The sequence below is a fragment of the Manis javanica genome, chromosome 3 (genome assembly GCF_040802235.1).
Source record: "Manis javanica isolate MJ-LG chromosome 3, MJ_LKY, whole genome shotgun sequence".
Taxonomy (NCBI): Eukaryota; Metazoa; Chordata; class Mammalia; order Pholidota; family Manidae; genus Manis; species Manis javanica.
In genome coordinates, this window is record NC_133158.1 from 147,823,453 (window position 1) to 147,849,517 (window position 26,065).

Below are 26,065 nucleotides of genomic sequence, written 5' to 3' on the forward strand. Positions count from 1 at the left end.
ATTTTAATGTGTTGTAAAACCAGTCTTGAAATAGAAATAATTTCCATTTATATAGCTAAGTATTAAACTTTCTAATACATAATTCATCGCTCAACAAATTTTTACATGTAACTTACTATGCATACGTACTTTAAATAAAGTTTCAGCAAGTTCATGGACCTTTAAAGCCCACAAATGGAACCTCTCGAGACCTATCATTCCTTGGAGTTCTAAAAAATTTCCTGAAACATTGTATAAAAAATTTTTCAGAAATGTAGTATTTATAGTTTGGTTTCCTGTCTAAATTCTAAGCTACATTTAACATTAAAGTGTGTAACGTTTTGTAGTCAAAGTTTAAGGTCCATTTTTAGGAAACCAACGTTTTTTTCTTAATCATTTTAAGATGGAAGAGTTATTTCAACATTGGACTCTTTGGAGGAGGCCAGCAATAACACCTCTTAAACGGTGTGAGGTTTGGCATGTCTCTTATAGGTGTTTTTTTTTCAGTATTTATAGTTATCCAAAGAATATATATGTTACCTGAAAAACTTTTTATAGATCGTTATTTTCTATACATTACAAATAACGCTATTGGTCCCCTAACGTTATTCTCTCTTATTTCAATGATGCATACATATTGAGTTAACATGAACAAAATTTTAGTATTTGGCTTTTACAAAACCGTTAACGGTAGCTCGAAAAGTGTAATGTAACGAGTTCTATAATTCCAATCCACCCAACATAACTAGTCACCCAGACCCGTTTCCCTCCTCTTCTTTCACCACATTGGGAAAAAGGGACTACAGAGAAACCTAGCGCCTCTTGAGAGCCTAGCGCCTCATTACAGAAACATGTTCGCACAAGACACCTTTTTCCATTTAGCCAGGCCTTTCACTACCCTTTTTGAGACACAAAGCGCCCTTTGCCTGCTAATAAGGCAATTTCGTAAACTTCAATCCTCCTCCGTATTTCTGCCTAGCCCATGAATGCAGCGGCGTCGCACAATACCCAGCCTGGAGCTTGCGCTTTGCCCAGCTACGGCAGCTTCAGAGGCTGCACCGTTATGTCCGCCAGGGCGCGGGCGCCGACTTGGCGCCAACCGCCCTCACGTGGGCGCGCAGGTCCAATCACCGAGGCCCACGCTTTCCAGTTGGCCGCATGCGCTCACAGAGCCGGCGCTCCCGCGGCGCCCGGCTCAGGGCGCATGGTGCTCCCCCGTTAATCTTCCCATGAGGTCCCGGCCACCAGGGTTGCGGGTTCCTATCCAGCCTTGTTTCTGAACTCGGCCATGGGAGCGTGTCCTGATTGGCTTTCCCCGGCGGGGACAGGACTCATTTGAGACCAGGACCACTTCCGGAAGCGCGAGGCCGGAAGTTATCTGGTATCTCTGGAGCCCGGGGTACAAAGTGTAGTCGGCTTCTTTGGTGGCCGTGAGAGCTGGCGGTTGGTCGGGAGACTAGCCGCTCAGTCTCGCCGCTGCTTAGGGGCGCGGTTCCGTCGTAGCACCACGGCCCCTTCCTCCCAGCCCCGAGCCCGGCGCGGCTGCCCGGGAGGCTCCTTCAGATTCCTTGACGCCGCGCCAAGGGGCGCCTACCTGGCATCGCCTGGGCCTCCAGCCAGGGGACTGGCTCCCAGTTTCAGCACTCCAGGCCACAGTAAGAAGTGCCCTTATCACCCTGCGCCCTGTCGCCCTCCCTGAACCATCGGGACTCTGGTCCAGAGCGACAGCCTCGGACCTGGGACTAGAAGGATCCAAGACGCTCAGCCTTGGCCCCCCACAGACGGAGCTCTGCATCGTCTCCGATATGTCACCCACCATTTCCCACAAGGACAACAGTCGGCAACGACGACCAGGGACTTTCAACCATTCTCTGGATATGAAGAGCGGTCCTCTGCCTCCGGGGGGCTGGGATGACAGACATCCGGACTTGGTGGGGGTGGAAGGGGACAAAGAAGCTCTTCTGCGGGATACCGACTCTGGTGATTTCTCAAAAACCCCACGGAGCTGCCGGGCCGAATTAAGCAGCATTTTGCTGTTGCTTTTTCTTTACGTTCTTCAGGGCATTCCACTGGGTCTGGCGGGAAGCATCCCACTCATTTTGCAAAGCAAAAATGTTAGCTATACAGATCAAGCTTTCTTCAGCTTCGTCTTCTGGCCCTTCAGTCTCAAATTGCTCTGGGCCCCGTTGGTTGATGCTGTTTACTTTAGGAACTTCGGACGTCGAAAATCTTGGCTTGTCCCTACACAGTATACATTGGGACTCTTCATGATATATTTATCCACTCAGGTGGACCGTTTGCTCGGGAACACTGATGGCCGAAACCCCGATGTCGTTGCTCTTACCGTGACTTTCTTTTTGTTTGAATTCCTGGCTGCCACTCAGGACATCGCTGTGGATGGTTGGGCGTTAACTATGTTATCCCGTGAAAACGTGGGTTATGCTTCTACTTGCAATTCAGTTGGCCAAACAGCGGGCTACTTTTTGGGCAATGTATTGTTTTTGGCCCTTGAATCCGCCGACTTTTGTAACAAATATTTGCGGTTTCAGCCTCAATCCAGGGGAATCGTTACTCTTTCAGGTAGTGTATTTAAACTATTACGCTGTTAGATTTATTATTTTATGTCTATGAATACTTTTGACAGCGTGTGTGATGTTGGAGGAAAGCTTATTTAATTTACTGGAAGTCATTTCATGAGAGATTACCTAGGTAAGTTTTCTGTTATACTAAAATGAGCTCCAGCCAAAATGACATTGAAGCAATCAAAAATTGGCCATTTACTGCAGTGAGCAGGGAGAGGCAACCCATTCAGTAACATTGTTGGGTAGTGGCAAACAGCACTCTCAGTCTAGGGATCCGTTGGCACTTGCTTGATAGAGATGCACATATTTTATTAAAGTCTGGCTAGTATGAAGACACAAATCCAGTCTGACTCCCATGGATCACATTTCCCTTTTTTCTTTTGTTGGGTTGAGATTTCTAGCTCCATGCTTTCTGGTTCATTTCTCCCCCTACTTTTATACCAGGAGTCTTCTAGCCTTGCAGTTATGCAATAGGTTTAATTCATTCAAGCATTAATAAGTTGGCTGAATGACAGAGTTCTCGGGATTTCCTATGAATAAAGCAGTCCCACCGACAAGGAATAGGAGAGATGAACATTTTAGGGGAGCTCAGGGTTGCCATCCATTAACTGCTTGTGGGAGTCAGCCTTCATACATAGATAACACTTGACTTTCTTGAATTACAAGATTGCAAGAAGTGGATAAGTGGAGTTCCACGATCCACAACACCAGGTGAAAATGCACTGAAACAGCAAAGTACAAAAGATTCAGGACAGTGCTTATAGTGTTGATAGTATCTGAAGCCATAATTGTGGGGAATGGGTTTGGGAAATGGTGCTGAAAGAAAGGTTGCAACCAAATTAGTAAGATTTCTTTCAATTGTTGTGAGAAAGAGTTTGAAGTTTCTCCAGTAAGAAATTTGAAGTTCTATAACATTTACCCTTTTTCTGCATGAGTAAATACATGTCCCTGTAAAGTGTTATGAGTGTCTTTAAGAAAAAACTTTACTAACAACTAAAACAAGTAAGATTACCAAATATTAGGAACAACCAAATCAGGAGTATAGTAGAATTCTGCATTCCGGTAGTGATGATTAATTTAGGTGATTCCCTTTTGAAATTTAAACAGTTGGATTTACTGTTTAGTATCTTCCCAGTACTAGTTTGAGGATTCTCAACAGAGTAAAAATCAGGGGTAGGTATATGGTGAGGAAAGTGTAAGTGTAAGGGTTATGTCATAGTATTTCGTGAGTGGGGGCAGATATGCAGTTGAAATCTTACCACCCTCTCTACACTCCTAGACCCTGTAAGGAGCCCCCTTTATACCTCTTCAAAACTGCTAGTGAGCCACTAACTGATGAAATGATAAATCTATTTTTACTCAGTCAGTTTGAGTCCAAAAATGATTGAGAGACACTGCTTTGTACCAGACAGGTTTGTCTCTGGGTGTTCTGGGGTCCCACTCCCGCTTTATGGATAAATTTTCTGTCGAGAAATACTTTGTGAATGCATCATATCAGCACCTTGCTGCTTTTCATTTTGTACTGGGACTGTTCATTTCACAAAGGAGGACTAGTGCAATGATAGGTTATTTAACATGGGGAAGTCTCAGTAGAGAAGTCAAGATTTAAGGGGCTATTGAAACTAAATTACTTACTAGGTGTATTAGAACTTTCTCTTAAGTATGATGTAAGTGATTGATAAAACATCATTCCAGAGAATGCCATTATGCATACAAGATAATGATATCCTAACTTAGCCACAACTATTCCCTACTGGGAAAATCAAAATTGTGCCATTGGATTTTTGTTTACACTGACTTTTTATTTTGAATAGCTGTTTGGTCTGTGATAGTTGAACTTTGTTCTCTAGAAAGTTGTAGAAATAGCTTAGTGTTTAAATTTCTATCTGTAGTGGACTGCTGTTTTTGGTTTAAACATTTTAGTAAAAGAGTTGAGTTCCTGCGTTTTCATTCTCCATCTTATGACTGCACATAACACATTTAGTTTTGTACTTTCTAGAATTTATTAATAGTACAACTAAGAAAAGCCAGTGGTTTTCAGGAATTTTTAAAAACGTAGAATTATGAAGGAAATACAGTTGCTTAGGTTATAAATCAAGAGCCAAATACTAAGGCAGATGTTTAGAAAATCAGAAAATTGAAAGACATAATTTGTTAAATTCTCAAATAATATTCTGTGATTAACATTTTTAGTTACAGATGCATAGAAATGGAATATATTGAGAAAGAACAATTTTTGCCTTCTAGAAAGCAATCTAAATAGTAATTTAGAACAATAAGGTAAGATGAGAGTAAAATGAGACACAAAACTTTGATTATGCTGATTGGCTTTTGGGTACCTTCAGGGATCCAGGACAGTAGTAAACCCAGAAGTGGCTTTTTCTGTGCTGCCCTGTTTGGTTTTCAAAGATCTTTAGTAGCAAAAAGAGACCACCTTTTAAGCTGCAAGGAAGGATTCAAGTAACCCAGAAGAACGTAGAGATGAGAACATAAAGTTTTATGACTTGAGAGGATTGTATATTTCAATTCCTTCATTCAGTTTTTTTAATAATTTAAGATCCAAATTTTTAAAAATAATAAAAGATTCTAATTTTTATTTTTATTCTGGTAGTGACTGAACCAGTTTACATTCCCACCAACAGTGCATGAGGGTTCCCTTTTCTCCACATCCTTACCAATACTTGTTATTTTTGTCTTTTTGATACTAAGTATTCTGACTGGAGTGAGGTGATACCATTGTAGTTTTGATTTGCCTTCTGAAGATTAGTGAGGTTGAGCATCTTTTCATGTGTCTGTTGGCCATCTATATGTCTTCAGAAAAATGTCTATGCAAGTCCTCTGGATTTTTTAACTGGATTTTTTTGGGGGGTTACTGAATTGTATGAGTTCTTTATATAGTTTGGGTATTAACCCCTTGTTGGATATATCATTTGCAAATGTGATTTTGCATTTGGTGGGTTGCGTTTTCATTTTTTGATGGTTTCCTTTGCTGTACAGAAGCTTTTTAGTTTGATGTAATCTCACTTGTTTATTTTTATTTTATTTTCCTTACCTAGGAAGATATATCCAGCAAAAAATTTCTAATGCAATATTCAAGAGTTTATTGCTTGTTTTCTTATAGGAGTTTTATGGTTTCAGGTCTTATATTTAGCTCTTCAATCCATTTCTAGTTTATTTTTGTATATGGTATAAGATAAGGCTCAGTTCATTAATTTTATAGGTGAGGAAACTGAGGTCAAGTGGTTAGAGTATTCAAGAGAAGCTGAAAATTACTCTTTTGTTTATGGGCTAATTTTAAAAACACTTTTTAGACTCATATAAAATGTCTTTAGGCCACTCCTAGCCTGTTAACTGGTAGTTGAGGCCTGTTCCTCTAGAAGCAGTGTTAATGAACAGAAATGATTGGGATATATAAAAGAACAGGATATTTGGGTTTGAGGGCAGGGAGCAGGTTAGTCTGATACAGGAGAAGGGAGCTAAATATATTAGATCTTATAAATCAGTTTGTTTATAGTTAGGCAAGCACATATAGGAGCCAGTAAGAGAAAAAGGACATGCTGCTTTGAAAAACTGATTTCTCCAAGTATGAAGCTAATCAAACAGGTGATGATAATAGTAAAAACAGTATTTGTAAGACATTCGTGCTTTGAACTAGGAAGCAAGTAGAACCAAATAATTATTACATTACAGACAGATTTCTTTGTCTTTCTTGAAGAAGTACTCAATATATTTTATGTGACTAGAAATGCTGTTTAGAATTTGGGGAGCATTAACTGACCCATTTTAGGTAAGCCAGTTATTCTGTAAGCTGTGATACATTCTTTAGCATCTATATTTAGGTTTAAAACATTCTCTTACATTCTCAAAAGATAAAATTATAGAGATAAAGAACAGATCAGTGGTTGCTAGGGATTGTGGGTGAGGAGAAGGAGTCTATAAATGGATAGCACAAGGGAGATTTGGGGAGTGATAAAACTGTATCTGGAGTATGGTGGTCTGAAATTTATATACGTGTTAAAATTCATAGAAGTGTACACCAAAGAACTTAGTTTACTGTATAATCATTTAAAAAGTAAGATTTATGAAAATTTAAAAAAAGCGAACTCATTACCCTTAAAAGTTCATCTCTGGGTAAGTATCATACAAAGTATATAATATAAAATCCTTGAGTTTAGCTTCCCTTTTGGCCTTGAATGGAACGGTTCATAAATTAGGTGATGGTTTTTACATCTCAGTATAGACAAATGGAGAAAATTTTAATTCTAAATGTTATGGCCGTGGTAGTAAAGTGAGATAAATGGGGTAATACTGGGAAGGATTAGGTATTAAAAAAATGGAGCCCACACCCCAGAAGAAAGATCTTAAAGCCTTTTTTCTAAAACAAAGCAAAAGAGAAATGGTACTGTGTGCTTTCTTTGTCCAGTAAAGAACTGCAAAAGTGCTTTTGTATGAAGAGTCAATTTACAAAATACACTGCGGATCAAAACATTTCGTTTGGCATATATTTTACTCTGAATTTTATTCTGATTTTATTCAAATGTAATTAGAGACCAGTTGAATTGGCTTTTATTATGTAAATTTACCATATGTATACAATTCATTAAGAGTTTCTTAATTTCATTGATAGCTTTCCTGAAAACTACAATTTAATTTGAGAAAGCAAAATAAACTTACCTAATAAAAGGAGTTCTGTTCCTAGAGAATTAAAAATATAAAACCACTGATTTCACCTGTTGTTTTAGGCATAATTTTGGATAAATACAGCATTTTATACATGTTCTTTAATTTCATTTTTTTTAAACATTCCATTTTTATAATTTGGGGTTTATATTTTACATTGTATACAATATATTAATGCAATCTATACATAAGTGTTCATGCTGAAACATTTTTATGGATGGGGTACTATTCAAAAAGCAAGATGTTACTTTTCACTATTTCCATTCCTTAGTTCAGTGTCATCTCGTTTTTTTTTTAATTTCATTCATTCCCCTCACTTTTGAACACACTGCTCATTAGCTAAAGTCCAGTGGTCAGCAATTAAAGCTAAAAAGAATAGGTGATTTCAACATACCTAAAGATTTCTGTCTGTTTTGATTGCTTTATATTATTTTGTATTTGAGACCCACATTTCTTATAAAAATTTTTTTACTTTAAAAATAATTACAGATTCCTAGGAGGTTGCAGAGAAATACATAGTGAAATCCTATGTACCCTTTCCCCAGCCATCTCCATTGTTAACATCTTAAATAACCATAGTACAATATCAAAACCAAGACATTGACATTGGTAAATTCATGACCTTATTCAGATTTTACCAGTTAACCGTATGCTTATTTGTGTGTGTGTCCATGCATTCATGTGTGTAGCTCTGTGAATTTCATCATGTGTAGCCTTGTATAACCACCCTCGCCACAATCAAAATACTCTACCATCACAAGATTCCTTTGTGTTGCCTCTTCATAGTTATATCGATTTCCTCTTCCTCAGATCTAATCCTTGGCAGCCACTAATCTGTTTTCCATCTCTTATCTAATTATGCTATTTCAGAAATGTTGCTTAGGGAAATTACGAATAAGTATCCTTTGGAGATTGGCTGTTTTCCCTCAGCATAATTTCTTATGGTTCATCCAAGTTCTTGCATGTGCCAGTGATTTGTTTGTTTTTATTGTTGAGAAGTATTCCATTTGTTAGACATACCACAGTTTATTTTGCTACTCACCCATTGAAGGAGATTTAGGAAGCTTCCAGTTTTGGCTATCATTGTGTGACAATAAGTTTTCATTTCTCTGAGATAAGTGCCCAGTAATGGGAATAGTGCTTTATGGTTAAGTCAATTTTTAGTTTTTAAAGAAACTGTCAAAAACTTTTTTTCAAATGGCTATACCATTTTATCTTCCTACCAGCAATATATGAGTGATCCAGTTTCTCTGCGTCCTTGCCAGCATTTGATGTTATACTTACTTTCACTTTAGCTATTCTGATGTGCCCTCCATCTTCATATGACAGTTTGAAATGCTCATTGTCAACTGTTTTATAAAAATCTGAATTCAGCTTGCCAAAGAGATTTAAGGGTGTCAGGGTATAGATTGTATAAGAGTTGAGTGCAAGAAGTTCCTTTCACAGCATCAGAGTATAGATATATATGTTTAATTAAAATGGATTTTGTGCCTGATCAGAACATAGTAAAAAAAAAAATAGTGATTCACTTCTATCTATTCAGTGATAAAGGCCCAGAATTAGCATGAAATGGAAGCACTGAATCTATTGACCTTTTAGCTTCAGTCTTGCATCCTGGGCTGAGTATCAGCCAAGAGTTTTGAGATAATATGGCTTCTAATAGCAAGACAGCTGCTTAATCTGGTCCTTGATTGAAGAAACAATTTCTATTTTGGAGAAAAACTTCACATTGTTGGAGTTAATGAGAAGGTATGTGATCTCAAACACAGCACCTTCCTAAGGGAGTAGAAAGATTTCAAAAATAGCTTTATATTTACTGGATTGTTACATGTTGTCTTTTAAAAACCTAATCCACAAATAAGATCTGACTATTATATAATCAAAACAGCATTTTCTGGGACTGCTCTAACAGCATGGATTTTTTTTTAAATTAAGGTATCATTGATATACAATCGTACGAAGGTTTCACATGAGCAACATTGTGGTTTCAACATTCATCCCTATTAAGTCCCCTCCACCCCATTGCAAACACTGTCCGTCAGCATAGTAAGATGCTATAGAGTCACTACTTGTCTTTTCTGTGTTATACTGCCTTCCCTGTTACCTACCTACATTGTGTGTGCTAATTATAAACAGCATGGATATTGAGCAAATGCTTTAGAGAGGTTTGTGGACTAGAAGGAAGGTCTGTTTCTGCTGAGACAGCTGGTGACCCAGGATCAGATACATAATATTTCAATTTCAGTTTCCTCCGCTGTGAAAGTGAGAGTGTTGAACTGGATTATGGGTGTCTAAAGTCCCTTCATGCTCTAACTTGTAGAGAGCTGTGTTAAAAACAAGGAGGTAAAAGCAAGTCCTGACAGTTACTTAGAAAAGAAACTGAGAGTGTGTTTTATTGCACTGACTTCTGAAGGACTGAAGTTAATATCCACAGTGTGCATTTGAAAATCTGGTCTCAGACAAGGATGGCATATCAGACCATGCTTCTTTTTTTTTTTAATTTTTTAATTTTGATATCATTAATGTACAATTACTTGAACAACATTATGGTTATTAGACTCCCCCATTATCGAGTCCCAACCACATACCCCATTACAGTCACTGTCCATCAGTGTACTAAGATGCTGTAGAATCACTACTTGTCTTCTCTGTATATACTGCCTTTCCCATGTCCCCCAGCCCCTACATTATGTGTGCTAATTGTAATGCCCCATTTTCCCCCTTATCTCTCCCCACCCATCCTCCCCAGTCCATTTCCCTTTGGTAACTGTTTGTCCATTCTTGGGTTCTGTGAGTCTGCTGCTGTTTTGTTCCTTCAGTTTTTGCTTTGTTGTTATACTCCACAGATAAGTGAAATCATTTGATACTTGTCTTTCTCTTCCAGGCTTATTTCACTGAGCCTAATACTCTCTAGCTCCATCCATGTTGTTGCAAATGGTAGGATTTGTTTTCTTCTTATGGCTGAATAATATTCTATTGTGTATATGTACCACATCTTCTTTATCCATTCATCTACTGATGGACATTTAGGTTGCTTCCATTTCTTGGCTATTGTAAATAGTGCTGTGATAAACATAGGGGTGCATCAGACCATGCTTCTTAATTTTCTGTCTCTTCTAATGGTATAAGAAAGTGAACCTGTACCACAGAGGCACTGAGGCCCCAGTTCAAAGCCTTGAAAATGAAGTTTTTTTGAAGTCTAATGTTTTACCTTAAAACTTCTTGGGATTTTTGTTTTCTCCATAATATTTTTTTCATTAAAATGTTTCCTTATGAGTTATTGAATAAAATGAATTCTTTAGGAGAATGGACCATGTTTATTCACCCTGTGGGTTTGTATACCCTCTGACATGGAGAGATGGAAGTGGGGAGGGGAAATTCAAGTAGCCAGTTTAAAGAAATATGCTCAGTTATCTATGTTCCAGATTTCATAGCTGGAACTAAAATAGGTACCTTTTTCAGGTGTATCTAGTTGATAGGAAAGAGAGCCTACTTGGTTGGTGCAGTATAATGGAGTGCAGTATGATCTGTGTAGCATAATGGAAGACATTCTTGCTTTAAAATCAGATCTGAGTTTGAATCCCACCTCTGACTCTTATTGGCTTGTGATTCTGTTTCCTTGTGTATAGAGTAGGAATAATAGTGCTTAACTTCGAGAGTGACTTTGAGATTTACTGCTCTGTTCTGTGTTGGCATAATAGCACTTGGGTGCCAGCTATTATAACCTTGTTTTAGGTGAATTGTTACATGCTCTTAAATTGTGTTTGTGGGACTACTAGATAAGATCTAGTAGTCAATTCAGAATTTTCAGTTTGTCTTATAGAAGGTCTTTGCTCAGAAGTCATGCTTGTGAAACTTGAACTTCAGCTTTGACATCTTGATCATACATGTATACATCATAGTGCTTTTGCAGATAAAATACATAAATCAAAGTTGACCAAAATAATAATGAAATACCTAGATTATGTTTGGTAATACTATCTTTACAGTGGTAGGTACATCAGATGATGGGTGGCATTCTCGCATCAAAGCAATGTTAATAAACAATAGCAAGTTGTCTAATGGTCAGTATTTATGGTAATTGCATTCATAAAACTTGTTAATATAGTTTCTGGCAGTGGCTAAACCTCTTTCTTAGCTATTAGCTTCGTTCTTCTTTCCATGTGAGCTATGAAAAGCCTTGAAATTAAGACTCTGAGTGATGCGGTTAACTACTTCCTTCTTTCACATGTCCTGCTTTTTTTCCAAAGTACAAGAAATTAGAAATAATCTTATCTACAAACAATACTGAAACCTGTTAAACTTGTTCTTGTTATTTTTTTCTCTTGGTATTATGATCAAGGAGCTTAAATTCTAGATGAAGATTTTGTTCCTTAAAACTGGGAGCACATACTAAGCAAACTAAAACTTTTTTTACATAGAGAACTAGAACTCTTAAAGTAGTACAGAACTGAAAACCTTTTATTTTTCACATGATGTGTATAAAGAGACCATTAATTGAAATTTCTAATGGCAGTGAAAGTAATATGGTTTTTTTTCAGCTGATTTAAAACAATGTTGAACAAAAAAAAACTTTCTGAATGATGATTATATTGTAGATGAAATTCTGTAAACAAGCCATTATTTGTCACATTTCACAGATGAAACTAAGAATGCAAAAATAATGAATGTTAGCCTTACTTACAAAAATTTTATTAAATTGTTGGTCATTCCTTTTGAACTAGATTACAAAACACTAGAAATTAAATGTTTTGATGAACTTTAATCAGTAAGACATATATATTACTGCATTCTAAAATGGATATCTTTGCATTTAAGAATGTTTCATGGTTTTCTTCTGATATCTAAAAGTAGTTATAAATTCCCCATTTATAATAAATAATAAATTTTCCCAAAAAGAATTTGCCTCCGATTATAGAGTCCATATATGTTTAAAGCATTTAGCTTCTTTAATTGTGTAACTTGAATATCAGGGCCTTGTTTTTGGCTAGGCTTGTGTAGACTAAAATAATTAGCCAGTTCTGGTAGATTCTTACTTCAACATTAATTTTTTTTTAAGTTTTTACATAGACCATGTGATGTAAAGAAGAGTATAAAGCCCAAACTCAGAAGATTTGGATTCAAGTTCTACCTTTTAATAATTTGACTTTTGGCAAAGACTTAAATATCCTGAGCCTCTTTCTCATGTCTATTTAGTAATAATGCCTGCATTGCCTTTCTCATGTGTTTGCTATGAAAATCAAATGTGATAACATATAAGAAAGCATTTAAATAGTAAGGTGAAATTGCTCTAAACAAACAATGCTATATGCTTGCATTGTAAGTAAGGTTCAAGTAGTGATCACCTTCAACTAGCACAGCAGTGGAGCAAGACTGAAAACACAGGAGAACCCTGACTTGTTTTTGAAAAGGGTGACTAGCCTCCATGAACTCCATGTTGTGCTACATGAGCAATAAAATAAAAGGTAAACCTATAAAACCAATTAGAAAGCCTCTCGGATTGTCTAGCGAAGTCCTCTTGTTTTACAAATGAAGAAAAGGGTTGTCAACTGTTCTGTAGTGGCAAGCCAGGATGTATTTTTCAGGATGGTTAAGGAGATACCTGAAATTAGTTGTATAAGGTATCAAATCACAATTTTACCACCAACTTGGAATGTAACTCAGGCAACATACCCTCTCTAAGCCTGTTTCTACAGCTGTAGTCTGGGGCTAGTAATAACCTAATCTGTTGGTTGTTTTAGTAAAGGAAATGATACATGTGAAATGCTTAGCACAGTTAGGACACATGGTGTGAATTCAATAAATGGTACCTCTATTTTTACTATTATTTTTAGCTATTACATAGAATCTTCTAGGATATAATCACTCCCTCTGCTTCATTTGTTCAAAATAATGGCTGATGGTCCAGCAATCTTCCACTAAAACAGAAACAACACAAACAGGGCTCATGTGACCCCACTGTGTACCTACAGGTGTGAGGAAATTGCTTCTGTATCATGGTATTAAAGAAGTGGCTCTTAAACAGATTTAAACATTAGAAAGTTTAAAAACAAAAGTTGGAAAATCTAATATAAATGATTATCTAAGTTGTCATAACTTAATAAAGAACTGAAATGACTTAGGTACTTAAGAGTGACTGATGGATCTTGTGAAATCATCTGTTACTCCTAGTACTTCTTGAATAAAATGACATTCTAGATTTTGTTTCATTGAGCCCCACTAAATATCTGTAATCCTTTTTCCTTCTTAGGCATCATTGTTTTGTGTCTATTGTAATGTACATTTAACAGAACCAGGACTGTCTTGTTCATCTTCTGTGCCTGGTATAGTGCCTTGAACATGATAGGCACCCAAGTGTTGATTTTTTTTAACATATTTTAGTTGAGGAAAAGTTGGATAAACAGAAGTATTTATTATCAATGAAGATACATCATTTCAAAATGTAATTATAGATTTTAACATGTTTAATTTCAGATTTCCTTTTTTTCTGGGGAACTGTATTTTTGATAACAACAACTCTAGTTGCCCTTCTGAAAAAAGAAAACAAAGAAGTGTCAGTAGGAAAAGAAGAAACACAGGGGATCACAGATACTTACAAACTACTTTTTGCAATCATAAAAATGCCAGCAGTTATGACATTTTGCCTTTTGATCCTGACTGCAAAGGTAAGAGATTTATGAAGCAATTTACTCTTCTATTATAATTACCATTATCATGGAATACTTCCGTTTTCTTTTTGTATCATAAGTCCTTTCCACTACTTTTAGAATTTAATAAAAATAATACTTTCTGTCTATTAAATATGTTTTAAAAGGTGTGATGACATCAAATATAATTTCAAGGTAAGCTAAATGTCTTGTGATCTTGAATTATACAAACTTGGAATAATTCCAGTGTGAAATTTTATTTAATAAATGATATTAGTGCTTAGTATGGAAATGAATGCCTTGAAAAAAGAATAGCTCTCTACTGTTATAAAAAGTATGCTTTTAATGTCAGAGGTAGTAAAATGATTTACTTAGAGTATGATCCAAGCAGCAGGAGCTTGCTGGGCCCATAACCAAAGATATAGAAATGTAGGAATATTTGACATCTATTTGAAAATCAATTGAATATTATTATTTTAATGTTGGAAGGAAATATACCATCAGACAAATGGGGGTTTTGGTGACTTTTATTTTATTCTGTACATTTTCTGTATTAAGATGTCCTAATTTTATAGTTGTAAGACATTTTAAAGATTATGCTAGAAGAAAGGTGAGCAAATTTTGTTATAGTGAGCTATTCCTAAATTCTAAATCAGTTGTAGGAGTTTCATATTATATATTTAAGCCTATCTACATTAACACTTTATAGCTATCTTCTGAGAAACCTGAAGTAAAAATTGTAGCCTCATTGTTTTGAAAAGTGAGTTTTTCCTCCTCTCTAGATAGAGAGGGTTAAATTTAAGGAAACATTAAAAAGCTTTAAACAAGGAACTTAAGTTTCAACTTTATGTGGAAAATTTTCAGGAAGGTAGTATTATCATCTGATTATATCACTTAGAGGTAACCATTATTAATATTTTGACATATTTCTGTCCAGCTCCCTTTCCCCCCATGTGTATATACATGTGTATGTACATGGATTTTACATGTATACACATAATCAATACATTAATTATAATTTTATATTAATATATATTTATATACATACAAGTAGTTTAAAAGTAGAATTGTATCATACTATATGTAATTTCTTATCTTGTTTTTGTCTTATTATTTCATATTCCTGTATCATTAAATAATTGAAAACATACTTTTAATAGCTATGTAATTGTCACAGTGTATAAGGGCTCATAATTCCCTCAGTCATTTTTCTGCTGTTGTATATTTAGTTTTCATATGTTTTTAATGGTAAAAATGCACTAGTGAAATTTTTATGCATAAGTCTTTAATTGTTGTTTTCAATATTTCTAGTAGATTCTTTAATGGACAATTAGTTGGTCAGTGAATATGACTGCAAATTACTTTCTAAAAGATTATAATAATTTATACTGTCTCCAGCAATGTATAAGAAGGTGATTCTAGAATTCCATGTTCCCCTTTTAAAGTAAACCCCACCAAAAGTTGTCTCCTAACTTTTAATACCATAGATTAGATTTCCCTGCTCTTGAGTTTTATATAAATGGAATATCCAGTATTGTATTCTTATGTCTGGCTCTTGTATTCCTTTTCTCAAAATTATATTTGTATAATTTATCCATATCATAGCAATAGTTTGTTCATCTCCCTGCTTATAAATTCCACTGTATGAATATATCACAGCTAATCCATTCTATCAGCTGATGTTTAAGTTATGTCTACCTTTGAAGTATTATGAGTAGTGCTTTTACAAACACTCATGTATATTACATGGTGCACATTTCTGATTGATAAATACCTAGAAATAGAATTACTGGGGCATAAGAAATACATTACTATATTCTGCCAGTGTTCCACAGGATTTGGATTTTCCCTACCTTCATCAGTGTAAGAGAGTTCCAGTTGCTTCACAGTCTTGAAAATATATACATTATCTTTTTAAAATGTAGTCTTTCTGACAGGTGTGTAGTGGCATCTCATTACAGTTATTATTTACACTTCCCTGGTGACTAAAGAAGTTGAGTATCTTGTCATATGGTATTAGCCATTTGAATATCCAGAGTTGCCTTTTTCTTTAACTTTGTAGAATTTTTATTTTTTATATGTGCCTTGATATGAGTTTTTTGTTAGATATGTGTATTGCACCGTCTCCTACTATAGTACTTTTAAGACAGAGCAATGTTGAAGTTAGTTTACATATTTAATTTTTATAAAAAGAATTGGTAAAATATAAGTGAAATCATTTTTTGGACTTTAGTGAAATATCTTTGACCTTTACTTTTTTTATGGTGAACTTTGCTCTTTGGCTCCATTCCAAGAAGTGAAAGTAAGTAGTATTTGTCATTCCTTTAAAAACATTTTTATTTGAAATAGTTTCACACTTGTTGAAAATTTACTTGTATATTGAAAATATTTCCATGTATCTGTACCTAAACGCTCTAGTTGTTAACATTTAGTGCCATTTTCTTCTTCCTGTAAATTTGTGTTTCTTTACAGATTCTGAAATACTTGAGAGTAATTTGTATATGTCATACCTCTTTATTCATAAACAACTTATGTGTTTCCTTCTTAAGAAGTCTTATTTGGACTTTGTTCTTACAAAGATTTTTCTTACAAAGCCACAAGTTAATGAAAAATCGGGAAATTTTAAATTGAAGCAATACTGTTATCTGTTATGTAATCTGAATTATCTATTATCGTATCTGAATTTTACCAGTTGTCCCAGTAACAGCTTTTATGACGTTATTTTCTCCTGGTCACGAATCCAAGCCAGGATCACTCATTACATTTCATTGGTATGAGCTTTTCTTTGCCTTTCATGACCTGGACATTTTAAAGAGTACAGGCCAATTATTCTGTAGAATGGCCTTCTACTTATGTTTGTCTGTTTCTTTAGGGTTAGGTTCAGATTATTCAAGTATATCAGGAATGTCAGAAGTAATACTGTGATACCTTCAGGAAATTACATCAGGAGCCTTATGTTCCTTTATCCCATTAACTCTTGTTAACTCATTACTTTGTTCACTTATAAAGTTACTATTTTTGCTTTTGTAATCAAAAACTAGTTTATGGGGAGAAACTTTGAGATTATCTAAATATCTTACTTCACCTCAAAACGTACACTTACCACATTCAGTATCGTTAGTCATTTTGTAGTTTTTAAGAATGAAACTAACTGTACTTTCTCTTCCCATCTTATTTAGCTCCTCAAATATGGTTTCTTGGAATTATTTTTGAAACATTAGATGGCTTTTGGAAATTTTATTATGGTTAATCAGAAATCATCAAAAATGTGTATATGTGGCAGCAGGGTTTCATTTTAACCAGACTTATTTGGAGTCAATTAAAAGCTTCCTTTAAAACTTAAAACATACAAATTAATAAGTCTGGATTTGGACACTTTATTATAAGAGATTGAACTTTTATAAATGGGAATATAGTTGTAATTAGAGCCATCTACACAGTTCTAAGAGTGCTGAATTTTTAGTTGTTTCACTGAATATTGTTGGTAGTCCATAGGGCAAAGTGTGCCTTCTGTAAATTGATTGTTATACCAACATGATTGATGTAATAATATGATAGATACTTGCAACTGGCAGGGGTCAGTATTGAGACTGAGGTTCTTGAAGGATTCACATGTGCTTGGAGGACAATATTTCATAAGTCACAAAATAAGATATCTCTTTGTTTTTCTATTGCAGATTGGTTTTTCAGCAGCAGATGCAGTAACAGGACTGAAATTGGTAGAAGAGGGAGTTCCCAAAGAGCATTTAGCCTTATTGGCAGTTCCAATGGTTCCTTTGCAGATAATATTACCTCTGATTATCAGCAAATACACTGCAGGTCCCCAGCCACTAAACGTGTTTTACAAAGCCATGCCCTACAGGTAAAAATAAAATAAAACCTTACTAAATAAGGTTAAATGAGAACATTCATCAGTATCACTAATATCTTTGTGTAGAGTATTATTGGAAAAAGGCTTGAAAAGCATTTTTAATTTCAATATCATCTTTGTGCACTTTTTATCTCTTTTTAACCTCGTAACAAATCTTAAACATAGGTTTCTTTCATATGGTAAGCACAGAGATTTCTGTTTTTGCTGTTGTTTGTAAGCTAAAATGAAAGTCAACTCTAGTTTCTTTCTTCTTCAATAGATTATTGCTTGGATTAGAATATGCCCTGTTAGTTTGGTGGACTCCTAAAGTAGGCCATCAAGGGGGATTCCCTGTGTATTACTACATTACGGTGCTGCTAAGCTATGCATTACATCAGGTAAGCTTGCTGTGGTTTTCTCAGGAAATAACTGTTCTGTGTAAAACAAATTATAAGGTTTAAGCATGAATTTGATGCTGAAGAAATTATTTGGCAGTGAATTTTAAACTTCTGGCTTTTAATAACTTCTATCAACTCCTCATTTTGTTTTTAACTGAAATACAAAATGTGTGGCCACTGGATAATCTCAGTAATTCTTTGCATACAGTTGTATCATTTAGGAGAACTCCATAATGGATCATGTTTGTAAAATCCTTGGGGCTACAGTGTCAAATATAATTTTTTTCTGTTTTGCATGTACTTAGTTCATGTTAGACATAAAATAAAAGTTAAAAGAAGTGCTTTAGCTTAGTAAATGCTTCATTATCTGTGTAGGTAAAGGAAAACTATGATGCAGTAGTCCAAAAATTATTTGTATGGCTTTGTATATCATTAGAGAATTTTCCAAAGTGGATTCACTGAAACTCAGATTACTAGATGCTTTTTGGGAGAAAAGGTACAAGGCTGAGTAAATTTGAGAAATGATGCATGACATTCTCCTTCTTTAGGTAGCATGTTAATCATTCCTTCAACAAATTTACACTTATTCTATGTTAGAAGCATTTTAAGTGCTAAGGTATAACAGTGAATAAATCATACCACAATTCCTGCCCTTAAGGAGTTTATGTCCTACAAGTTCTTAGAAGGCCTACTGTAAAAGGGACTTCTCTAATTTTGTGACTTAGTGTTTCTCAGTCTTATTTTATTTTGGAACTCCTTTTTCTGAGACCCCATGGAACAGTATTCAAAGGAATGCTATTTTTATTTTTTTTTTTTCATTTTTTAATTGAGCAAGGCTGCTTTATTTCTGCAAGAAGTGAGTTTCATTTTGACAATCAGGGATTAGAATAAGGGGGGCCCAATGCCCAGGAAAGGATGGTCACAAAGGGGATGACAGGAAATGGCTATTGTGGGTTAACCTTATCAGAATTCTCCAGGAACTGACCTGTTGGCTTATACAGTTTGGGTGTCAGGTGTCACTTTCCTGGGTAAGGAGTAAACATTCCATCTAGGCATCAGGACATCCCAGGTCTTAGCTCAAGAGTCTTCATTCATAAGAGAGGGCCAGGGCTCCAGAAGAGCTGGTCAAGAACACTGGAAAGTAAGATTTTCTGCTTCCCAAGCTTGCCTAAGCCTGAGGCTGACCACTGACCTAGGGCTGCGTTGTTTTAATGTTGCTCTCTGAGATAACCAAAGAGGCTTGGGCTAAGAACTGTGACTCCTCCTCTAGTGTTTTGTGTTCAAAATAGAACCAATGTCCTGCAGAGACAGAATGGGGAGAGTAGAACTGCCTCTGCTGCTTTCAGTGTTCCCTCTAGTCACCACGTCTACCTGGTAGGGTAGAAGGAACACTGACTTAAGCACCCAGGCATTGAGTTCCAGGTTGGACATTTGTTGGTGGTATTACCTTGGATGTAGGAATGCTATTTTTAAAATACAGTTTGTTTCCATGTTCCTAAATGGAAGGTTAATTCTTGCCTCTTAAGGTGATTTTTCTCTTTAGTTTGGCATAAAAATTTTGAAATGTAATTTTTCTTCTATATATGTAGAAGGAAATTATATATATATAAAATGATACAACATGTTGCTTTGCATATTGGAGTGTTTACATGTATAATTCATACATGTATACATATACACATATATTTAGCTATACAAATATGGGGTTTTGCTTATTGCTATATGTATCTTTTAATGACACTTCATTTGTCATTTTCTCTTTTGAGCCTTCCTTTGATTATTTGTGATAAAATTAATTGTTCATTTATTTAGGCCTCAGTAGCATAATCTGTCTATAATACTTATTGAATTCCATCATAATTATTCCCTATTTTCCCAGCCTAGAATAAGTTCTTGAAGGGCAGAGAGAGACTATGTCTTAGTCATCTTTGTATTGTCATGATGTAACTAAAACCTGGCCTATAGTAGGTGCTCAATGAATGTTCATTGACTTGAGTTTAGTAAGAGTCATGAAAATTAATTTTCAGGTGTATGATTTTGATGTTCTTAATTCAGATCATAACTTTATAAAGTCTTATTGTACTAAAATGTTTTACATTTTCCTTACAGGTTACATTGTACAGCATGTATGTTTCCATAATGGCATTCAATGCAAAGGTTAGTGATCCACTTATTGGAGGAACATATATGACCCTTTTAAATACTGTGTCCAATCTGGGAGGAAACTGGCCCTCTACAGTAGCTCTGTGGCTGGTAGATCCCCTAACATTGGAAGAATGTGTTGGAGCATCAAACCAGAATTGTCAAACACCTGATGCTGTTGAGGTAAGTATGTTGTAATTTTAGATAACATTAAGCTAATATTAAGATATCAATTTCCTCATTTTGCCTCAAGAGATACTTTATCTTTTTAAAAAAATCATGTCTGCCCATACTTCCCAGTATAGAAATCTCATAATTTTTCTTTTCCATTGTAGTTAAGGGTTATAACACACTCAAATCAACACGAGTAGCTCACTTGAAGGTCCTTAGTGAGGGGAAAGCAATCTTTCCTCCACCTTGAGGATCACAGTCCTGCATGATAGACACTTGTAAATGCATAATTAATAGCTAAGTTTTATAATGACAGAAAAAGAAAAGGAAAATTCCATTGGCTGTTCATATAATCATATAGCTAACACTGAAGTGATGACTAGTTTATTGGTAAGTTTTTTCGAAATAACACTAGCCTACTTCTAGAGTGGACTTATTGGAAATTTCCTCACATTTCCCAAACATGAAAAGCTATATCTTGAAAATGAGTTTTGTTTACAGCAAGAGCTGAAGTTGTGTTTAATCGCATTAGTAGCATTACAGAGGCAAGATGCATTAACATGTTTTCCCATGTGAAGTGAAAGAAATGTTGAAATACTTTAACAAAAGCATATTTTGATTAATCCTTTAAATTGTAAAATAGTAACATTTAAATTGCTGAGTCCTTTCATTTTTGAAATTGTGGAATATTTATTCTAATTTTATTTTTAAAGCTTTGCAAAAAGCTTGGAGGTTCCTGTGTTACAGCCCTGGACGGTTATTACGTGGAGTCCATTATTTGTGTCTTTATCGGATTTGGTTGGTGGTTCTTTCTTGGTCCAAAATTTAAAAAGTTACAAGATGAAGGACCATCCTCATGGAAGTGCAAAAGAAGCAATTAATGCTTTCACTACTGGACATTCTAGAAAGGTAACTAGTTTTAATTCAGAGAGCTATGATAATTGGTGCACAGGAGTATAAAATACTATTTTAAAGAAGGAAATTGTTACTATAAAATGCCAAATGGTTAAAAATAGAGACTTCTCTTTATATATTGGATTATATTTTTCCTTGCCTTGTCAATATGTGTAAAGTTAAGGTCAGGAAACTGGTTCTAAAATAACTGTTCTGGCCTTGTAATTTGATTTATGTATTTTTAATTTACTGACCAAAATCTGTTTTGAACTGCAGTGCAGTAGTCATGGGTGGTACCATGCAGTCAAGTATTGTTATCAGTACCTATCATTTGAGCTGTATTTAAATTTTTGGTAAAATATATTAAATGGAACAAAGCTTGATGTTTGGGTTCTAGCTACAACTAGTCTGGCCTTGTTGATAGTTAAATCTGGTTTTGAATTGCAAACTGGTTAAATTCTATGTGGAATTTGCTAAGGAGAATGTAGATGCCATTTTAGTTATTTTTGTGACCATTGCCACATTGTACTAATGAATATGTGTTAAAAAGACTATTTTAAATATATTTCCTGCTTTTGTAAGCATAAAAAATTTATAAGATTATTCAAACTATTTTTTATAAAATGAAAGCTGTGATTTTTAATTTATTGATTCCCTGCCCCCCTTCCCCACCCTTTTGGAAGGTATTTGGATTCCTTGTTAACGTTTACCCTAAAGCTTACTTATGTCTTTTTGTCATAGTGCTTCATGGCACACCGCTCATAAGGGGACCAAATTTAGTGCTGTATGTATGTTCATGGAAAAATATTTAAAATAAAATTGAACATTTTTCTTCAAGTAGATTTTTTTTTTTTGTATTACTGAGAGAATAAACAGTAAAGCTTCAGATTATGTAAGATACAAATGAATAATATAATTTTAAAGACAAGGGCTTTAAAGGGAGACAGGCATTTTGTGCCTTTAACAAATTAAATCGTGTTGGAAGAATTTTTCTTAATTAAGCACTTTACTAGTGAGAAAGATCTTAAAATTATACCAAATCAAGTACTGTATTTCTGCTTACTAAAACATAGTTTGTTTATAAACTATAGTTCCCAGTGAAGAATTACTATCCTAGGAGAATTAAGCTTTTGAGTACTTTGGCAATTTCCAAGATATTATGTATACCTGGTAATAAGATTCTTTGCAAACTTTGTGTTGTTTATAACTCTGACTCCTTAGAGATTACATAAATCTTTCACAAAAAAAGATAAAGATGAACTTTAGTAATTTTATCTTTGTGGGAATGTACATACTAACTTCTGATTTTGTTAATTTTATGACATAGGTTGAATTTTAGAGTGGGGTTTTTTATAAGTAATGGAGGATAAAATGGATAAAATGGGTGGGAGAAAATGGCTCTCAGCATCTGAAGAAGGACAGAGGCAGTGGCCTCTAGAACTCATGCATTGCCATTAGAAAACCTGTGTTGGGCATCGATGTCAGAGCCTAAAGAATCACCTGGAAAATCACCCTAGAAACAAGGAGACTACACCAAACCGTAGACTACAGTACTTCGTCACATGGATTGTCCATTGTCTTGTATTATCATCTAAATGTTTACTTCAATAAAGAAAAAAAAACATTTAACTCTCATGTGAAATGTATTTTAATTTTTAATTTTTCGATTTAAGAAGCTCACACTACCATAATTACCTTTTATTTCTTCCCCATTCATATTATTACAAATTATACATACTTTGAAATATATGTTCAACTCTGCAATTGTTAATCACATGAAATATTAAGATATATTTTAGGCCTTTAACTGTAAGAGTCATTATTTGTATTTGCTCTAGAAATTAAGTTATTTTCAACTGTAGTCATTTGGCTATTTGGGTACATGCTTGTTATGAATGCCAGAAATGACTTGTTAGTAGCTATGTACAACTATGTAGCATGTATTGATCATTGATGGCATTTTGCAAATGATCTACTTGATTCTGTGGCTCTGTTATAAATCAGTAGTATTAGAAAATACTACTTATTTTTTGTATGTTTTTCATAATACTAATAGTATCTTGATAAGTTATACCTTGGAGTATGAACCTTAACTCTTTCAATTTAGTATATATTTACTTGCTAATATCAGTTTAAACATTTCTCTGTGTTAATATCTCCATTTGCACATTGGTTGTAACCTGTATATATCTGAGTTTGAGAAGCTCTTGTAAGATTAGCTCTGACTAAAACTAAAAACTATATCTGTTGTAAATATTTAATTTTGCCTAATCAGTCATAAATTGTTCAACAACTAAAACAGATCTCCCTATTTTGTAAAAACTTTAAACCTTTCAAATCTAAATCTATTACTTGATTTCATCCCTGTAGTATGAGGGTTTTTAACCTAAACAGATGTTAGTGGGGTTGTGAAATTTCTGAATAGCTTGCAAAACTCTAAATGTGTAATTATTGTCTTTCTGGAGAGAGCTCGTGTTAAAGAGTTTTTAATGGGTTGTGATCCAAAACACTCTCAAAGCCATTGCCTATTGAATGTGGGCTGTGAATTATAAACATAAATTTTAAATAATTGTGGTCTAAGTATTTAAAACAACTTGAAAACAATGTTAAAAGAAAAATCCATGATGAAAACTGGAAAATCTCTGTTTGTAATACTGAACTTGAACCTTGAGGGATTTATAGCAGATAATACAAAAGTGGTAGGAGAAGGGTGTAAGGGTGAATTTTATCCCACAAAAGACATATCTTAGTCATATAATCCCTTTTTTCATATGAATCACTTCTATTTTGCCCTGTTAACAGAAACCCAAAAATGCATGCTGTTTTATATTAAATATTAAATATTTGTTTTTCTGTTTGGGGATCATGTTTATTCATGTAGTTGAAAGGATGAGCAAAACTATATAACACAGACCAGCTAAAAGAAAAGAACTAACTTCTTGGGAACATTCCATGCTGATTTCCAAAATGTATTTTATCTTAGTATTAGAGAAAGAAAATAAACTTTAAAAGAATTCCATTATAATTAGGATTAGTATATTAAATAGCCATTTTAGTTACAGAATGGAAGGTGATAAGAGTGCATTATAATTATTGAGACCTTTCAACCTATGTGTTTGGTAGACAGCAAGGCATAATTACTTGATTTTTCTCTTAGCAGATTTAAAATACCTATTAGAGACCATGTTCTTTTCCACTACAGCTTGATCTGCCTGACTTAACAGTGCCAAATTTTTTTATGTAATTACTGTTTAGTTTGGGAGTGAGAGCCTTTCTGTTTCCTACTTGTCAAAACTGCTCTTAGAATCTTTATTTTACTCCTCTAAGTTGTCAGCAAGGTAAGTGGACATGGGGAGCTAATATTCCTTTCTGGAATTCTGTTTTAGTAGAGACAAGTCCTGTATCAGGGTAGAATAGTTCATATAGAGGACTCATGCCCTCTCCCTTAAGTAAACAGAAACTTTTATTTGAGTGCTTGATTATAAAGATTGTTTTAAACAAGGTTTTTTTTGGGGGGTGGGAGGAAACGGGGCAGACATTTTGTATGAGGAAATAGTTTTATGTGGCAAAATGAAAATTTAAGATTACTCATAGTTACTGTTAAAAAATTTTTGCCATGTATATAATTTTAAAAATCATATTAAAATATCAGCAACATTAATTTGCATAGTTTATATAAAATCTTGAAGCACTGAGAAAAAGGTTGCTATAGTTTAATAGCTTTTTGTCAATATAGAAAACTTAATAACAATTTTGTGTGAATAATAAGCACAACTGAAATGAACAAAGGTACTGATACAATTCTTAGGGAATTATAAGTCTAAAATTTAGTTACAATAAATTAGTCACAATGATAAAATACAGATATCAAAGCCTCTTTCATCCAAGTGGTCTTAAATGTTGGGAAAAATTTACTTTTTATAGCTTTATAGTTAATGAAATTGACATTTTTATCACATCTATAAAATTAAGAAAATATAAAATTGGGACAAAATTCTGATATTTTAAAAATTAGTTTGGCTTAGTTGATAAATTGATAGATTAGCACTATCAGGTTTTATCAGTGAGTATACTGTATCTATTGTCTTAAGGTACTGTCTTCAGGAATGTGTAAAACCAAAAAAATACTAAGTGTTGAAATCTGTTATTGCTGAGGTCTGTGATATTGCACCCAAGTACAGTTTTGAATTAAAAATGCACAGTGCAAAGTCATTTGTTAAATCATTTTTGGAATATCTAGCATGTGCTTTGATAGCTTAGCATATTTAAGTGTTTTAGTATATGTGAAATGTTTATTTGGTTAATTTATTTAAAAATGTGTATTATTTGTTAAATACGCACTGTTGAAATTTTTGTAATCTGAAATAAATTCTGTAGATTTTTACATAAAGGATTTAAATGCTCAAAATGCTTCACAATTGATCTCTAAAAAATAAAACATTAATGAAATATCTTGTATTCATTTTTAAGTAATAACCAAATTTACCTTCATATCATTCATATTGAAATTATCTAGATAGACATTATATAATTAAAGAAAACAGAGTAATTTCAAGTGATGTACACTTACCACCAAACTTTTTTTTCCCTTTTTTATGAAGCCACCCTGAATTATTGGTGTACTTTTTATTAGTAACCTGGGTGAAAGGGAAGGTAGGCAGAGGCACAACACTTTCCCTTCAGGGAGATGATGTGTGGATAGTTTGGGGTTAAAGAATTTCA

The 26,065-nt window shown here is 34.4% G+C and overlaps 1 protein-coding gene across 3 annotated transcripts; it reads left to right on the forward strand.

Annotated features, from left to right (window-relative positions):
* The first annotated feature begins 1,316 nt into the window (after positions 1-1,316).
* SLC33A1 (solute carrier family 33 member 1) lies at positions 1,317-25,792 on the forward strand. 3 transcript variants are annotated; one of them, XM_017676880.3, is made up of 7 exons: positions 1,325-2,559; positions 13,716-13,906; positions 17,566-17,750; positions 18,019-18,136; positions 20,246-20,461; positions 21,163-21,358; positions 22,671-25,792. In XM_017676880.3, the coding sequence occupies exons 1-6, from the start codon at positions 1,785-1,787 to the stop codon at positions 21,328-21,330; spliced, it is 1,653 nt and encodes a 550-aa protein (XP_017532369.1). In that variant the 5' UTR covers positions 1,325-1,784; the 3' UTR covers positions 21,331-21,358; positions 22,671-25,792. The 3 variants fall into 3 exon arrangements, with proteins under 3 accessions (XP_036853776.1, XP_017532369.1, XP_073088285.1); XM_073232184.1 differs by having other exon boundaries at positions 21,163-25,792; XM_036997881.2 differs by lacking the exons at positions 13,716-13,906; positions 18,019-18,136 and having other exon boundaries at positions 1,317-2,559; positions 21,163-25,792.
* Positions 25,793-26,065: the final 273 nt, after the last annotated feature.

Excerpts from the sequence above, each read along its gene's own strand:
- SLC33A1 (XM_073232184.1), top strand. The coding sequence starts at position 1,785 with ATGTCACCCACCATTTCCCACAAGGACAACAGTCGGCAACGACGACCA. Across the intron at positions 2,560-13,715 it reads GGGAATCGTTACTCTTTCAG|ATTTCCTTTTTTTCTGGGGA; the intron begins GTAGTGTATTTA and ends GTTTAATTTCAG. Across the intron at positions 13,907-17,565 it reads TTTTGATCCTGACTGCAAAG|ATTGGTTTTTCAGCAGCAGA; the intron begins GTAAGAGATTTA and ends TTTCTATTGCAG.